General features: G+C 39.9%; 1 protein-coding gene across 1 annotated transcript in view; it reads right to left on the bottom strand.

The window, feature by feature from the left end:
* Window positions 1-6,405: 6,405 nt before the first annotated feature.
* IQGAP1 (IQ motif containing GTPase activating protein 1) overlaps window positions 6,406-18,789 on the bottom strand; it is a 53,903-nt gene continuing 41,519 nt past the window's right edge. Inside the window, exons 29-38 of the mRNA XM_053988061.1 lie at window positions 18,110-18,342; window positions 17,218-17,350; window positions 16,773-16,875; window positions 15,186-15,321; window positions 13,807-13,894; window positions 13,185-13,397; window positions 11,955-12,121; window positions 10,159-10,281; window positions 9,177-9,285; window positions 6,406-7,623 (exon numbers count right to left, since the gene is read on the bottom strand). Of these exons, the coding sequence (XP_053844036.1) occupies window positions 7,510-7,623; window positions 9,177-9,285; window positions 10,159-10,281; window positions 11,955-12,121; window positions 13,185-13,397; window positions 13,807-13,894; window positions 15,186-15,321; window positions 16,773-16,875; window positions 17,218-17,350; window positions 18,110-18,342 (1,419 nt within the window). The 3' untranslated portion in view covers window positions 6,406-7,509. The remainder of the gene's footprint in view (window positions 7,624-9,176; window positions 9,286-10,158; window positions 10,282-11,954; window positions 12,122-13,184; window positions 13,398-13,806; window positions 13,895-15,185; window positions 15,322-16,772; window positions 16,876-17,217; window positions 17,351-18,109; window positions 18,343-18,789) is intronic.

Raw genomic sequence — 18,789 nt, 5'->3', positions numbered from 1 at the left:
ATGAAAGAGGCCTTTCTTGACCTGGAATTTGGAATCAGGAGATGCTGGCAAGGCTACTCCAGACAGAGTGTAGCCTGTCAGATTTGAGATCTGTCAGGTTTCTGATAATTTAAGGGTCAACGTTTTGGTAAGAGAAAGTTGGATTCAACGTCTGTAGTTGTGGTGCAACAGTGATGTGGGATTTCAGAGTTGCCAGAAGCAGGAAGAGACTACACTTTTCAGGATGGTGGTGGAGGTGTGAGGGAGAATATGAAACTTGGGAGACGGAATATACCATTTTAAGGCTGGTTTAAGGCTTTCATTTGTGTTAACATGTGTTCACAGGCAAGAAATTTCCATAGCAGGCATTTACAATACTATGATTTACTCAGGCATGCTTGTCAATTATCTGCTGCTAAGACAATTTTCAACTCTGAGTTAGAAAACACTCACATTTATCTATTAGCATGCAATATATCACAGGGTGGTAGAAGCAAAGATAATTAAGATTTTAAAAGTAAGCTGGATCATCTACAGGTACCACTTCCATAAATTCACCATTTGTTCTTCAGAAACATCATAATGCTCTTTATTGATTTCCAAATACAGAAATGTGCTGTAAAACCTTGAGAGAGAAGCAGCAACCTATTATGCCAGAAAACCTCCCAGAACTATAAATAAAAACAAAACCCCCCCAAACCTCTACTAAAACCACACAACCACCACCCCCCTCTCCCCCTACAAAACAAACAAATGAAAGAACAACCCAAACACAAAATACCCCAAAACAACAAGGTCTGTTAGGACTGAGTTTCTGCAGGAATAAAGCAAAAACCTGGAAGTCAACATTTCCTCAGGAGTATTTTATCTTTATTTTATCTTTATATTTCAATATTTTATATTGAATTTTCTACACTTCGGCAATCAAAGACAGCTAAAAATAGTATTAAATGACTGCTAATGTAACATAGAAAAGCTGTCCCAAAGGTGCTCTCCTTAGATATAGAGAAAAGGCTCTTCAGAGCTGCTCTTCCAAGAAGATACAAGTATTTCATTACTCAAAGCTAGAAAAGCATTTAGACTTCAAGTTCTGGGCTTTTCTTCAAGAATTCTGAAAAGGGAAAAGGTCTTCCTATAAGCTCCTTAGAAATACAGAACTCTTCCTATTTTAAGAACACAAAAACACTTTCCAAATGACAGATTGGAGTCAATAGATTTCTTCCTCAACTGGGAATAAAATAACTGCTTGCAAAAAAATAAAAAGTTACTTTATTTTTTAATGCATTTGTGGAGAAGGGAGCAGACATGGGCAGCTGCAATAAAAACAGCTAATGCCTTTACAGACCATTAACAAATAAGCCAAGTGTTCAACAGGAATAAGTCTCACAATACTTATTATTTTATCCGTCCAGCACTCTTGAAAGATAAAAACTTTATCTGCCATTTCACTAGGACAATATCAATTACTTCCACTTGAAACCAAAGAGAACAGACCAGCTAAATCGTAACTGCTCTCTCAAGCAAAAATCCATAGCACCAGCCTCTTGACAATGTTATCTCAAAAGCTTCTTCCTCCCTCAGCTAGACAAATGTCAGCTACAAGACTTATTCAGTGGCTGGGCTAGCAAAGAATGAAAGTTAGTGTATAGGGATTCTTAATAAAAACTCATAATTTAATTAGATCAGACAAAACAACAAGAGAGTTGAAGACAATTTAACGTACACCAGACTTCAGCTTGCAGATCATTTCACAAAACAAAATAATAAACCCAAAGAACCCATACACGCACCGGAAAACCCACCACGAAACAGAGTGTTTTTACACAGATCTTCCAAATGGTCTTGTGCGGCCAGTCTTGTGAGAAATGGTTTGCATTGCCAGTGTTATGGGGAACCAAACCAGATTTTGTAAGGAATGGCAACTGACTTCACTGGGGGATACATGTGCGTTGTAAGGAATGCGCTCCCCAATTACCCCTTCAATGGCAATTCTACCCTGTTCTTCCTTCAGAGTAAACTGCAGCCTCTGCAAAACCCACCTGGACCATGAGTTGAGTTACACTCACACAAAAGTTGAAATCTCCAGTTGAAATTCTCATGTGTATTTTATTTAGAAAAAATATCACTCACCGTATCTCCCGGTCTGTCAGCAAATCCTCCAGTCTCCTCATCCTGGCATGCCAAAATAAAGAAGCACGGTTTCTCTCTGTCAATCCACTGTATCCTACCAATCGTCTTCAAAGAAGCTAGCACCCACCACAGATAACATACATCAGGTAATTGGCAAGCAGAGAGGCAGATTAAATATTTGCTCGGGTTTTAAACATAACGTTGCAAATTTTACTGGTAATTCTGCACTTTATCAGGTCCGCTATCATAATACTCTTGTGGAGACACAACACTTAAGAGTGTCTTTGGAGTAAAAAAATTTCTTGACAGCATCTCTTTTCAGTGAACTTCTGTTTTCAGGAAGAGAAAATATCTTTTTCAAACTTCTTCAAGAAACAAGACCACAAGGATGTGATTTTTAAAGACTTCACCTTCTGTGAGAGAGGCTGAAAAACCACAGCACTTCTTTCAAGAGGAAATACAAAGAAGTTCATATCAACTATTTGTATTTTGGGGGCAACGGGGGGAAGCAGGGGAATCTGTTGGTTGATTATCTATTTGCCAGAGATTTTTCTAGGTTACACAAATCTCTAGTGTGATGTGGAACACTATGACACTCAGGATTTACATCCAGTAGAACAGTAATTTTTATACAAATCCTATAGAAAAGATCATTCCCCAAGTAAGAAAATATTAAAGACCCAGTTTAACAGGATAATGGTTCAAGTGGTCAGCAAGACATCCTTCAGTATGTATACTTTGCTATACTGAGGACTCAAACGAAGCATAGGTAAGGACTGCATGACAGGTGTTAGTAACAAAAGAAAGAATCAGGATAAGGCCTGACTTCTTTGAAAAGTTTACTAAATGTTTTATAGAAGTCATGACATTTTGCAGTAGTTCAGCTTCAGAAAAAGCAATCTCTGTTGAGATTTGAACAAAGAAAAGAAGCCACACGATACTTTCTCTGGTCGTCCACTGAGACCTCCAGAAGGTAACTGACATTCACAAAGCCACCAACCCAGCAAGTCAACATTTACTTGATGCGACTGGTCTGTTATAGCCAGAAATCCTGTGCAACAATAGATCTAAAATTACAGACATAATTTTTTTGTGTATTTAATAACTAAATATAGTTTAGCAGACTAAATGCAGGAAGATCTCAAAACAGAAATAGTCATGTAAACAATGCAAAATAAACTCACATACATTTCAACTTTTAGTTTCAAAGACTTTTCCTTCATAAGACCATGTTATTGTTATAGTTCTTTTTGTTAAAAAGTATCAGTAGCACAATTTGTAATATTTCACTAATATAAGACATTACTGCAAGGTTTGGAAAGTGATCCTAGGAGCCATACAATTTTATTTTAAAAACACAGACTCTCAAGCCAGAGTAGTCAAACTGACTTCTGCAGGTTGGATATGGCCTTTATGAAAATTTTGCATCCAGTCTATGGTTTGTTCCTGTACCTGCCTTTTACCCTAACACTTGCAAACAGTAAACAAAAAATTAATTCCCTAACAGAAACAGGCTAACTTGGATCATTAACTATCTTGGCAATTCCCTATGTGTTTGGTCATGTCACGCTTACTTTCAAAGTGCCATGTAATATATCTGCATTGATTAAACCCCTTTTAATTTTATTAATCCCCTTAATTAATTAATACAATAATTTTATTAATTTTAATTTAATCTCATTTTAATATTAATTTTAAAATTAATAGGTTTTGCCTGGGAGATAACATCTATGGTGCAACAGCATACTTTGGTCACATTTCATGCGGTCACTAAGAAAGCAGTGAAGCACAAAAAGCCAAGAATCATAGAATCATTAAGGCTGGAAAAGGCCTCTAAAATCATCAAGTCCAACCTTTAACTGAATACCACCAAATAACACTACACTATATCAGGAAGTGCCACATCTACACATTTTTTGAACACTTCCAGAGATGGAGACTCCACCACTTTCCTAGGGAGTCTGTTCCAGTGCTTAACCACTCCTTCAGTGAAGAAATCCTTCCTAATATGCAACCTGAATCTCCTGCAGTGCAACTTGAGGTCATTTTCACTTGTCCTGTTACTAACTGACTGGGAGAAGAGACGGACCTCCACCTTGCCACAACCTCCTTTCAGGCAGTCTCTCCTGAACCTTCTTTTCTCAGGACTAAACACTCCAGTACCCTCAGCTGCTCCTCACAGGCCTTATGTTCCACACCCTTCCCCAGCTCTATCACCCTTCTCTAGACATACTCCAGCACCATAATGTCCTTATGGAAGTGATGGGCCCAAAACTGCCCTCAGGATTGGAGGTGCCCCAGCAGTGCCAGCACAAGGGACAGCAGTGCCCTGGTCCAGTGACCACCCTGTGGCTGGTACAGGTGCCAATGGCCTTCTTGCCCACCTGCGCACACCTGGGCTGATATTCAGCTCCTGTCGGCCAGCACCTCTAGGTCCTTTTCTGCTGGGCAGCTTTCCAGCCACTCTTCCCCAAAGCTGGGGCATTCCACAGGGGTGCTGTGACACAAGTGCAGGACCCGGCACTTGGCCTTGTTGGACGTCACACAGCTGGTCTTGGCCCATAGATCCAGCCTTTGCAGAGCCTTCTGCCCATGAATCAAAACTTCCACACAAACTGGTCCTTCCCGTGACCTTATTGAGCATGCACTTGATTCCTTTGTCCAGACCACCGATGAGGATATCAAATAGGACTGACCCCAAAAACTGAGCCCTGGAGAATCCCATTTCTGACCCTTCACCAACTGGATTTAACATCATTCCCCACTACTCTCTGGGTCCAGCCGTGCAGCCAAGACTGCACCTGTCCAAGATATGGGCTGCAGCCTCTCCAGGAGAATTCTGTGGGAAAGCACGCCAAAAGCTTTACTCAAGTCTGGGTAGACATATCCACTGCCTTTCTCTCATCTACTAGGCAGGTCACCAAGTCATAAAAGGAGGTCAGGTTGCCAAGAATCCCAGAAAACTACTGAACTTCCATGGAGGTGAAAGAGAGAGCTTTTTAAGGAGTATGTGAGTAAGCACAACAGATTGAATTCTCACAGGAAATGCCAGCTGCAAACAGAGTGGGTTCAGCTATTGAACTAACTTCCTTGAACACTAGAACATGGTCCAGCCATTTAGACTATATGGGCAATGCTACTGTACATTAAAACTATAAGGTAAGTACATGTAACAGATTTAACTTTTTTTCTTGATTTTAAACAAAGAAGGGGCAGGAAACCCAACACTTGTCAACAAAATGCCTCTAATATTTTCATGTGATGAGATGAATCCTAGCTATGGCATTACTCACCATAATTATGCAAAATAAACAGGTAACTGCAACAGCATTAAAAGTTGATTTTTTTCACACATTCAGATTAAGTGCACTAAACTTTTCCATGAAAAGAAAAAAAAAAAATAGGAAAGGTAAATTTAAATTTAAAATTATTTCCATTATGTAAATTTCCTGATGAAAGAAGTTATTTAGATTGTATTACTCAGGAGATCTCCTAGGTTTTTTTTTCTAATTATACTACTGCATTTTCTTCTCAAGTACGTTTGACTGAGCTTTTTTCAGAATTTACTGTCACCAATAACAGTGTGTAAGACTAGTAATTCTAGCTAATAAATATTCCCATTACTAGCTTAGGTATGTCATCTAAAAACTGACTTTCCTCAAAAAATTAAGTAATTCTTGACAGGATCCATGTCTTGTTTTTATTTGGGTTCATTGGCTGATAAATCTCAGACTATACAATTGACCTTTACGTTTCATCATGACCTGTTTCAGAAACAGTGATAAATCTTGTTCACCGTCTCCATTGATATCCATTTCAAATTCTGTAAAAATCCTCATGGTAGCAGTTACAAAATCACTAATTACCATCTGTCTCTTGGCAGGGCCATAAACTCCCTGATGAAACATGAGGTGAAAGCTAAATGGTTGATGTGCTCCATCTTTCTTGGGCTCGGTAAGCAGTTTTTGTTATCGGGTCGGACCACACATACACCAACACCAGAGTATGTTTAAATACAGTCTAAACACCAGCAAGTTTACATATTTCCTTCCAAGAGAACTGTAGAAAAGTTATACTCAGTGACACAGACATTCCAAATACTAGGAGTGTCTTTCAGGAGGAAAAATGATATAAAAGGAAGAACTTGCCTCGGTGTAGATCAAAAAGTTCATTTAAACTCTGAATGGTAACCTGAACAAGCAGGCCAACTTGAAATTTCCAGGAGATATGTCCCTTAAAAAAAAAGTGAAGGAAAAAACCGGGGGAACAGCTGAAGCAAATTAATTTAAAGGTCAATTATATTTTTTAAGAGTCTCTGCATTTTTATTGGATATAGCAGAACAGCCTGCACCACCACCACTGTAAAAAAGCCCAGACAAAACCCCCATACAATAATAAAAGATACAGGAACTTGAGTGTAGCTAGAAAAAAATTAACTTTTTAAAAGCTAATTTATTTGAGATAGGCTCTACCTACAGACTTGTCCAAGGAAGAAAACGAACATTTATTGCATCAGACACAGATATATAGAACATCGCTCTAAACTGGGAAAAAAAAAAAGTGAATTTTACATTTCAAATGCTTTGCGAGCAACATTCAAAGTTAACATGTCACAAGGCATTGTTTCAGCTAGCGTCCCCTTCCACAAAAATCTTTTTATCTATAAGCCCTAGTAAATACATTCCAAGTCCCTCCATTGAAGGGGGCACCTGTAAATTACTACAGTGTGATAAACAGAAGCAAATCAAGAAAAATGAGACACTAAAGCTGCTATGTGTGGATGCAGTACATAATCACAAATAGCTCAGTAACTATTTATGATGCTTACTGATTACCCTGACCACAGTAGTTCAAATCTTGGCAACTGGCCGCTGCCACCTCTACCAATGCAAGCTTGCAAACAAACTAATAACCTGGACCTTGACCATGTTTTCCATTGGTCATCGCTGCTTGAGAATAACTGGAGTCCAAACACCACCTGCAACCCTTTTTGGCTCTCAGGAAGAGGCTAACAGACCTCTATATACTGCCAGCTTTCTCTTTGCACGGGCAACAAGAATTCAAGCCTCACAAAGCACACGGTTAGGCAAATTAAGCATTCAGATGGCCTAAGTATACTCTAATATTAGTTTAATTCCCAAACCCATGTAAAAATACATTCTAAAATAACCTCTTTAAAGGGGATCTTCAAAGTTGAAGATTATAAATAAACAAGAAAACAACTCCCTGCAGACTCAATCAAGGTTGTCAATTCCCAAGAGGTTCTTAGTCCTCCTTCATGATACATTCGATACAATTAGTACACGGTGGGAATATACTGATACATCACTACATTATTAGAAGTTGTACGTGCAGGTTTCTATCCATCTCCCCTTTCACAGACTTGCTGGCAGAGGTTGGTTACTTCCCATAAAATTTCTTATTCAGAAGAAAGATCAGAAGATTGACGTTCACTTTTGCTCTGTCGAACAACTTCATGACAGCAACACCTTCATACTGCAGCTGCAAGAGATCCTGCCAAAGAGAATATCTTAATGAGTGAGGAATCCTCAAGAACTGACAGGGGATATAAAAGACCCTGTAGTACAGTACATACTAAGGAATATCAACAAAAAATTGTTATCTTACAGCGTAAGATAGAAAAGCGAGAGACTTATTAAAGAGCCACTTTTACTGTGTAAAAAACAGTCATTCTAAGGCATTTAAGATCTTTATTATTTTAAGCAGTGGGTTAAAAAAAAAAATTACAATAGAGAGCAGAAATAGAAGGCCATTCTAAGTAAGCCAAATTTCAGATCTATCCATCTCCAGCCTTGCCATTTGCACAGTAGCCATAAAGTTGCTGTAACATTTAGAACATTTAGGTTTCCTATGTGCCTAATTCTATCATGTACCCATGAAATATTACAACATTCCACAGTGTCCCTTTCTGAAAGCTTTAATTGCCACAGATCTCAGGGAAGCAGCTTACAGCACTTCAATCTACGGCACAGAAAGAAATGGCATCTCAGTCGCTATGCATACGATGTTGATTCAATCTCTCAGGTGTTCACGTAGGCACTATTTCTAGTTATACTTTGCTTTGTCAGTAATACACCGGCACTGATTTTATCTCGCCGATTAAATTCTTTCTGCAATCCCACTCCTGCAGGTAACACGGTAGGTAGGTGTAGGCATGTGGGTGGACGTGTGTGATGTTGTATCCCTTGTTGCTGTCCTCTGACAACATCTGCTTTATCTGCAAAACACTGCTACAAAGGCATAGTGGTATAGTATACCATGTGCCTGAGAAGCAAGTGACCTTGGGTAGCCCCATGAACCAACAAGTTCATGACCAGCTCTGACAGATGAGGACCGGAACATACTAGGGGAGTCCTCAAGGCAAACGAAAGGTGTGAGGCAATGCTGTCCATCCCAACAGCCAAGCTGGCATGGACTAACCGCAATGCAAGGTGCTCCTGCGCGCAATCTGTTTCACGAGGCCTGAGGCTTCCACGACTAACAAACCTAACAAAGACCAAGATGGACAGGGGATGGGGGAAGAAAGGGACAGAGAGACCAGGCGTGAAAATACTGCCATGAGAAAAAGAACAGGGAACCATTTGGGAAAAGGTCAGTCAGCACGCCTGGTAGCCTAAGTAAGGGCTGACACCTAAGGGGGGTCACCTAAGAACTGGAAACAAACAGGTAAGTATACAGTAGCAGAAAAAAATACCAACACACAATGACTGGCTGAAGCCAGTCATCACACAGAAGCCCAGGTGACTGCTGCCACAGACTCCCAAGCTGTCTGCTGTAGCAGGAAATTGTTGAAAACGCAAGTGGTTTGTTTTGTGTGCGTATGCATACGCATAATTAAGAGCACAGACCGACATCAGGCTTTCATTAGCAAAGAAACAAAAAGCAGTTTGGATCCCGTGTACGTGTTGCATCTGTTTCACCTGCAACAAATGGGTCATTTTGAGAGCACTTTTCCGACTGTTTAGGCAAAAAACGTGTCCCTGCTATTTTGATGAAGAGACTGACAGAGGAACTTACATGACACTATTAAATAGGACAGTTCTTACCTGATAATGTAACATAAAGGTTTCCATCTGTACACCCATGAATTTTGCTTTAACCTCAAAATCTCCTACTTCTTCTGTTGGACTGATTTCAAAAATCACATTTTTAAACCTATGAAACGGAGAAATGAAAAATCACAGGGAGGGAATATATGAGATGAAACGTGAAGATAAATTTCTAAGAATTCTCTTCTTAACTCTTTATTCTATTATCCCCATTTGAAATGAGCCCATACAAGCCAACCAGACTCAATACAACAATGAACGGAAGCCTACAGATTCTATGTCTGGTAAATCACATCTTCACACGAGCGTAGCAGGAAACAGGGTAATTTAATTTAGCTTATACAATCTAAGCAGTCTACTTTACTGCTGCACATTCATGCCTCATTTAGCTCACCAAGTACAAAGTATGACTCAGAGCTGAAATAATTCTAGTAACAGCCAGCTCCTCTATATTCCACACAAGACATGCCAGCTTCTCAAGGCTAGCAAACTACAGCTGGAGAAACTCAAGCTAGCATAAAGCTGATTTTTCAACAATGAAAGCTATTAACCATAATAACAATTCACCCAAGGAGGTACCCTTCCATAACTGTGGGGGTGACAGAGAAGGGGCTGGGGGAAAGAGGATGTCATGTTTAAATCACATTACACTTCTCAATCAAAGAATTGCTTTGCTCCAACCAGAAAAAGAGAGCTGAAGAGTGATCACTATGCAAGGTGTCTTGGCCCAAGGGATGCCAGCCTAGGTCATCAAAGCAACTTTTCCGGCTTTAATAACTAAGACTACCAACAACACTAAAATTCCAATAGCAAAACTGCAAGATAATGTGACACGGCCTCAAATAGATCTCAAAATTTCTGGTCCTCAACTATCAGTACCTAGACTAGTTCTAAGAAAAAGACAAGAATTCAGCATACCTATTTTCCTGTTCCTCCAAAAATGTTATTTAGCTCTAAAGAGTTTTACGTAGATACTCACTGGTTACCTTGCAGGTCCTCAATCTCTAAAAGCACTCCCTTCTCATGAAGTCGAGCTGCTGTGTATTTCAGAGAAATCTTTTTACTGTTTTTGCCTTTCATCTCTCGAGGTTTCTTGGAGACTCTGGGGAAAAAAGACAAACCAAACAAATTAGAAGGTCACAAGTAAAGACATTTTGAGCAGTAGATTTTCACTCCTATTTGAAAGAGAGGATAGAATCAGTACAGCTAATGAACTATAACTAATGATAGATAATGATGTACTTCTACTAGTCAGTTTACCTACAAAGCACTTGTAGCCCAGATCAGATGTTTCATTTTCTACTAATTACCAATAACATTTAAGCAGGCTAATAATAATAATGATAATATTGAACCAAAGCAAACAAAAAACCAACCAAAAAAACAAAACCAAAAAAATCCCACCCAAAACATAAGCATATGGTACTTTATAAAAAGCAATACCATCTCTCATTAGGCAAAATGGGAGCTAATGACAACTGACATGGAAAAAGCTGAGACTACTCAAAAACTCGCTTGTATTTTCCTTCTGCAAATGAAAAGGGTTCACATTCTCACATCTAACTGGAGAAGACAACAACTTTTTTTGCCCCCCCAGAAAATCTGATTTGTCTAGCGCTATAGCAGCTGGCTTCATTTGGCATAAGAACGGGGACAATTTGTGATCAAGGGTTTCCTTGTAGGTAACTATGTTATTTTCATTCTCTGTTCCTAAGAAGACAGACTGACTGAGCAGCAAGTGCCCGTGTGGACAACAAGCTTCGTACCACCGGACTTTCTTCTCCCAAAGGGACCAAAAAGTCATTCAAGATTGTCTTTTTGACACCATTCATGGCGAGGACCTCACCCTGTGTTTTCTTACTACTGCTGAGACTATTGCTGTGGGAAAGAGCTTGGACAAGGAGCTTTGAGCAGATAGCATTGTGGTTCTTCTTAGCAACACGTGCTTTCTTGTAAGAAGCACCTCTAGGGCCATGGAATCACCCGCTGCAGGTCATCAGGTTCAAGACCAACTAAGGAACCCGAAGGTGTGGAAGTCCATGGACCCTGATGAGATGTATCTGATGAGATGGGTCCTCAGGGAACCAGGAGGAAGTGGCTAAGCCACTATCCATCATATTGAGAAAATGTGGCAGTCCAGTGAAGCTCCTACGAACTGGAGAAGGAAAATAAGGAAGACGCAATCTGTCTCACCTCTGTGACTGGCAAGGTCCTCCTGGAAACTATGCTAAGGTACATTGAAAACAAGGAGGTAATTGGTGACAGCCAATATACCTTCACTCAGGTGCCTGGCCAATTTAGTGATCTGCTACAACGGGGTTAATACACCATTTCTGGATGAGGTTTCTGACTTCCTCTGCATTTCTGACTGACAATAATCATCTACCTGTATTTGTGGAAAAGCATTCAACAACAATGTTCCAACATTGGGTGGAACATTCAATTGTTCCACCCAACATCCTTGCATCTAAACTGAAAAAACAGGGATTTGATAGATGGACCACTTGATGGATAAGGATCAACTGGATGGTTGCATTCAAAGAATTGCAGTCAACAGCTTCCCTGTGAGGGTGGTGAGGCCCCGGGACAAGTTGCCCTGGGAAGCTGTGGCTACCCCATCCTAGAACAGTTCCAGCCCAGGCTGGATGAGGCTTGGAGCAACCCGGTCTAGTGTAAGGTGTCCCTGCCCACGGCAGGGTGGTGGGAACCAGATGGTCTTTAAAGGTCCCCTCAAAACCAAACCATGCTATGGTTCTACAGTTCCAAGATACTTACTTGCCCTTGCTGGCCAAGTTATCCAAGCAGGTCTTTATGTAACTTTTGTAATAATCTACTTGTTCTCCATAAAAAGTAGCTTTGGAGTTCAAGGCACTGTATGTCTGCTGCAGCTTCACTAGCTCTGCTTTTCTTCTCTGACGGTATCTACGCTGATTTCTGATATCCTACAGCACAGAGAAAGACAGGCAGAGACTTAACAGTCATTTGAGCTCTCCAGGTGCTCCGTGCCAGAGCCACTGAGTATTTGAAACACACCATTTCATTTTGCTTAGTCTTGCTTCATGCAAGACTTGAGCACTCATTTGCACTTGCCCCAGTTTAAGTGTCACAGCCTTTTCTCTGTGATGACTATTTGTGGAACTAACCAACTCTACAAGTTGCACCTTCTGTGGCTTTCTCAAACTTCAGTTCTGTTCTAGCTGTGATGACTAGAGTGGGCACTGAAAGCCCATGATATAAAAGCAGCAATTTTGCTAGCACTGGAAAGTATCTTACAAATCGAGCACTACAGCCATAGCAGCACACAGACTTCATCATTTTTCTTTGTTAGTCAGCCTGTAAGCATCACTTGCCTTAAAAGCTCAACAAGAAAACACTACATTCATTGACTGCTACTTTAATTTGTGACACATATTATCTACAGTACAATTAATTCTTATCAGATCCCTAAAGGTGATTATTTAGTTGGTTTACTTACGTAACATTTCCCAAATAGTTTTTCAGCAAACAATGTGATATAAAATATATTGTCACTGTAGCAATATACAACAGTACTGGATTCCTTTTCTAAGTTTTTCATAGCCATAGTTTTTTATCATTTAGGGATTCTTTAACGGGCACATTTAAATCAAATCAAAATAACAATTAGGATGTCCTAGAGTTATGAGCAGAACTTCTTTGTGTGAATAAGCTTGTAGAGGCACTACTTGAATTTATGAAATGGAGCAGAAAAACACATCACACCTCAGGACCTCCCTTCCAAGCTATTAAGTTTTTTTCTTAAAGTACCTGAGAACCTGGCAACGCAGTCATTTGACTGAATAGAAGCGTAATGTAAAGGACTCCCCACATGCCAGGTGGTGGAAATGCTGCAACAAAAGGTATGATTTTTCTCTATAAATTAGCTACTTTTCCTTCTGAAAACTCATGCCAGTCTCACAAAGCTGCAAACTGGGAAAACTCCACTATGATTACTAGGAAACCATCAAATGGTATGGTATGGTATACCTTCGCAATGTCATTGATTAGTTCCTGGTATTTATTTTTGGCATTCACTGGCCCCAGTTCTGTCAACTTCTTCAGGCCTGCTTTGATTTTTTCTTTTTTTTCTTGGAGATTCAAGTTGCCATCTTCCTTTACAGAGACAGACTTTTTCATCTTATCAGGAGTTTTAGCATCACGAATGGCCCGTTTCTGCATAGCTCTATGATGCTCTGCTTCCTAGAAGAAGAAAACAAAAACCTGCAAGTTCATAAGCAGATCAATTGCAAGGAGATAAAAAGAAGCAGAAACAGATCATCTGATCTCTGGCATAACACAGGATAAAGAGCTTTGCTTGGCGCTTCCCATACTGACTCAAACGAACACATTTTGATGAACACATTCTACATGTGGGAACCAGGAGAAGCCTACCTATCATCTAAAGTGGTCTTCTACATAAACAATTTCTAGCAACTGCTGCAGGAGAAAGATTCACACGTACAATTTACTTCCACTGTACACTCTCCTGATTATCGTAACACCCTGCTCCATCACCAGTGGAGACAGCTTCACTGCAATACCTAAACGGAGAGGCCCACATATATCTAGATAATTTCCAAGTCTAAAACCAGCACAAAGAGCATCATACTTGCTCTGAGGTAGCTGAAGTTTCCAAAATTTCAGTCAGCGTCTCCCCTGGCTGGAAGCGGATTACATCAACAATTAAACGTTTTGTGCTGCAAAGAGATCAAGGAGAATAGGAAAAAAAAATTTAAACACAAAGATCTTTAATACTTTCCTGTTCTGCAACAATGCCAATGTTACTGATTTATTTGAAGTCAGATTATTACTGGATGAGCACTCAGGTAGTCATAAGCTAAACCAGACCAGAACCCTGAGAAGCACTTCACTTTTTGGACAGTGCATTATTGGAAACTGGCTCCTCGAAAGGTTCCTCTCTGTAATATGCACAATTTGCTCCCCAAAACGCCTTCAAATAGCAAGGCGGCTACCCCATATATTAGAAGGTAGCCACAGTACTGCCACGTGGACCACAGAAACTGCATTCAAGGTGAAAGATAAAGCAGGTAGCAGCCACAGCCCACTTGTGCAACCAGAAAAGCTCTATAATATTATCCACCCATAAGCATGTTTCAGTGATCTATAGGAGGTATCAAAAAACTCCGAAGGATTATTTTCTTATGGGGACAGGAGACAAGATAGATCTCAACTCCAGCTTGGCAATAGACAGGGTCATTTCCTTGATTTGAGCTGAGATTTAATCACAGTCGGTGTCTACTCTGAAGCACTTCTGTCCTTAAGCCACACAATGAAACCAAATAACATCTCTGCAGTCCAGCTGGAATTATTTTTGGAATCACACAAAGTGCATCACATACTCACCTTCCTCATCATCCACAACTTAAATGACTACCAGTGCAGCTGGTAAATCTTTACTTTTGAAATCAATGTCTGGTGGGTAGGAAAATACTGATGTATCTTTTAAGAAGTCCAGTTAAAGCTATTTTTGGAGACAAAATCTTCTTGTGGGAGATCACTTGTCTGTGAGGCCAAGTACATGCTGACCAAAGATTTTTCAATTAAACTATCTAGCATCTGAGCAGGAATGCATCAGAGGAGGTAAACATGCATTTGAATGTCAGGTCACTGCTCTGTATATCTCAGCAATAGGGATTTGCTTAAAACTAGCCAAGAGTCACTATCAGTTAAAAGTTTTCCAGAATAAAGATTCTGGCAATAATAAAATCCCTGACAGTCCATTGCTGTCTTTCCATTAGGGCAATAAGACCTATGCTTCTCAAAAAGACTATTAGTCTTCATCAATTAAAAGTCATACCACAGCATGGAAAAGGACATGGCTACAATCTCAGTGTATCTGGAGTAACAGTCTCCCCACATTTCCTTAAATTATGCCTCAATTCTCCCATTTTCACATGCTGATTAACTGGTAAAGTTCCAGTTGCTCCTTCTTTTGAGTAACCTACCAGGTAGTAACCCGCTACTTACTTTAACAGAATTGTCCTTGCATCCATCTCTGCATTCTCATCACCAGGAACATCAAATTTATTAGTGAGTGTGAGAGAAACCTCAGTCTTTGCTAGCATTTCCCTGTTGGGGTCATTAACATTGCCAGAACTTTCCCCTGCAAAGGAGAGCGAGTTTATAGATTAAATCCCATTCTTTACCTTCTTGACTGTTAGGACTCTGTAATTTTTCCCTACATAACAGACACAGAAAAACTAGACTGTTTCCTATACTGTCAAAAGGACACTTCAAAACCTAAACCAACTTTTAAAGACATCATCTTGAATATATTACAGACTTTTTCATAACAAATCTGAGAGAATGCACTGGCCAGAAAAGCACCACAAAATCACCAGTTCGCATGCCTTAAAGATTTACATGTATTCCACACTGTATCTCAGTTTCTGAGATACTGAGACAGAGTGGCTGAACTGCCAAAAGTACTTTAGAAACAAAAATGTGATGATGCCCGTATGTCCACGTCCTCATCAAAATGCACGTTTCATGCAAGTTTCAAGCTAAGAGCAAAGCGCTTGTTAGCAACCGAGCTCGTCATCATCTCTTGAACAAAGTAAGCTATCCTATCAAAAGAAATTTTCTTGCTCTAATTGCATATGAACTTTCACCAGAACAATTGTTGGTACCTTCTCCCCCATTTTTCAAAGGGCGGCAGAAAGATCTGACATATTAGCCACAGTGAAATAATGCACACAGGAGAAATTAAATGGGGAAGGAGGGCAAGTTCCAGCTAAACCCATGGTCTGTGCTTGTTCAGATAATGCTTCTTACAGTTCTTTGCCAATGCTTGGAAGAAAATGTGCTTGCAATCACTCCTTTAGAAGGTTCCAACCTTTCTCATCAAGTGACTTCAAGGTAAGTGTTTGCTGTCAGAGCATCCTCTCCAAAAACTGTGCCTGGTTTGCCTCCCTCCCCCTCTGCTAGGCTAGAAACTTTGAATAACTGCAACATAGAAACCAATGAAGGAGAAAAACTTGTGCATCTTTCCAGAATGTGTTATATCCTGAAGCAGTAAACTATGTCTCAGGTTTCCAGAACAGTTTCACAGATTAGTAGGGTTAGTTCCTTCTCCCCCCAACCAGAAGAGGATAAAATTCTATTTTCCTTTTGGAAAATAACTCTAAAGGAGGGGGAAAATGTTACCTGTCCACATGCCAAAGACCCTTAAAGGAACACAAGCTATTTAATACATTTATTACTGCACTCTGACAGGAACACCTACAGATCTCCAGTAAGGAGGACGGATCTTTGCAAACAAGCTGGAACAGGGACGCAAGCACAGAGAAATATCTCCAGTGTAATGGAACAAACAAAATATGTCAGTATCCATCTGTCTTCTGCAAACTTCTAGAGTGGGATGAGGTGAGATGAACCCTGTTTTTTTTCAGGGCAGTAAATTACGCAGAGAAAATATACTGCAACAAATCTGCTGCTGCTTTTTAGAGCACGTCCTCCTAAAGGACCTTTGATGATTTCTTACTGTTTCTTTACTGCACTTTAAGTCATTTCAGGTAATATCACATATTACTTTAGCAGAACAAACTAGACCACCTATTAAGGACTCAATTGTAGGAACCTCTCCAAGATCATCCAGCAGCTCGTGAATCGGATCATTGTGCTCAGGAGCAATCGCATCTTGATGGTCTAAGAGCAACTAGACAAATAGAAAAAACAATTACATTTTAACAATACATCCTTTTCTAGACAGTAGAATTTCAATACTTTAGGCTGGTATCTTTTAGAAAAAAATCACTGAACTCCAAAGCAGCAATGTCAATATTCAGAGCTGCATCAGTATCACATACTCAAATGCTTTCCAAAGAAACTTAGTGAAGCCATACCTAAATTACTTGATTCTATAAATCAACAAGCTCTCACAAACTACAATCATGACTACTTTCAGCCTTGTATTTGGTACCTTTGCGTTTCAGACAGAAGCAGCATTTTCTTCACAAACACTGCTTATAAGGAGCAATTGTGACTAATGTATACTTACAGTGTGTGTATTGATGATTTCACCGATAGAAATATAAATTACTGGTTTAGTGAGAGTCACCAAGTCTGAATATTCATCAATATTAAATTTATCCTGCAATTCGGGAACTTCACAGGCAGCCTGGAAAAAACGTCTTCAGAACAAAGAAGGAGAGAACACTCAGTACGACTCCAAGAGTCAAGTGATATGTCAAGAGTATTACCTCCCCATGACAATTTCAAGCACAGACTCTCCTCTTTAAACTATGGTACACTGTGGCATACTGCAGTTTGCAGCTTTAACTTAGCACATCAGAAGACACCAAGTAAATTCAGTCATTGATACTGGCCATGTTGACATTTGCTCATTTTCAGAATTGACAGAACTGGCTTCAGTGACCTTGTTCTCCTGCCCCCACTGCATTATCGTCCTTTGCCCCCAACTACCTCTGGTTACCCTTTTTCCGAAACACAGGAGATATGACAGTTCTTGAACAAAAGCTTACTTCAACTACATGAATAGCTACATGCCAACCTGCTTTATTCCTGATCACCACTAGATTTTCATGTGGAACCAGGGTTCACATAGGACAGAAGAACGTATGTCTATTCTGGTTGTCTATGTCCAAAGTACTGTAATAAGTACGTGCAAAAGCAACCTTTATTCCAGACACCTGAAACTCCTGACTTTGCAATCTCATGAACATACAATGCATTGCTCATAAATTCCGGGTACACATTTTATCTGCCATTGTCACCGATGCTTGTGGCAGTCTGGAGTCTCTTTAATTTTAAATAGGCTGCATATTTGACAGAGACAGACTTTTCCATATTCTAAATTTACTGTTTTCCCTTTTTACTTGCAACATTACCCTCTGACAAACTTCCCAGCTTAATTAGCTACGGTCTTCTACCTGAATTTCTGGTATGACTGCAATAGGTATTCATTAATGATGCTTAGATGAGCATTGTCTCCCATGAACATCTTATTGGATGCAGCATGCTGTAACATCTTTGCAATGGAACCGAGGTTTCTGCGCTGATCTGTCGTCAGCTGACCTCCAGCTGAAAGGTCGATGATGTCAAATGCATCTGGTGCGACAATGGCTGGATTCATGTAGCGATAGTAGAGTAAGTTGCCAACAATCTGGGAAAGAGAGAAGAAATGTATCAACAAACAACAGTACAGGATGCAACCAAATTTTATTGAAACTACTCTGCGTTTCAATAAATTATTTCCTTGTAAGCCTCTTTCCAACACAGAGGCTCTGCTGTATAGAAGTACATACCATCCCAAAAGATCTAGAGTGTTAAAAAAAAAAAAACAGTATCATAAAGATGCAATAGGGCGGTCAACACAGAGGAAAGCCTGAGCACTATCTGTCACAGGACAATACAGCAGCAGATATTCCTATGCGTAAAGATTTAGAACTCCAGCTTACAAAAATGTATGGATAGGAGATACTACAAGTTACCAATGAACTACTGATATGAGCATGAGACAGTCTGCCAGGACAATTAAATGCAACTGAGTTAGCCTAACAGAGGGCAGAATGACCATGGTATAGAGGAATCCAATAATGAAGTTTCAGTA

This window comes from Vidua macroura, chromosome 12 (genome assembly GCF_024509145.1).
Source record: "Vidua macroura isolate BioBank_ID:100142 chromosome 12, ASM2450914v1, whole genome shotgun sequence".
Lineage (NCBI taxonomy): Eukaryota > Metazoa > Chordata > Aves > Passeriformes > Viduidae > Vidua > Vidua macroura.
This window is presented reverse-complemented; position numbering and strand designations above follow the sequence as displayed.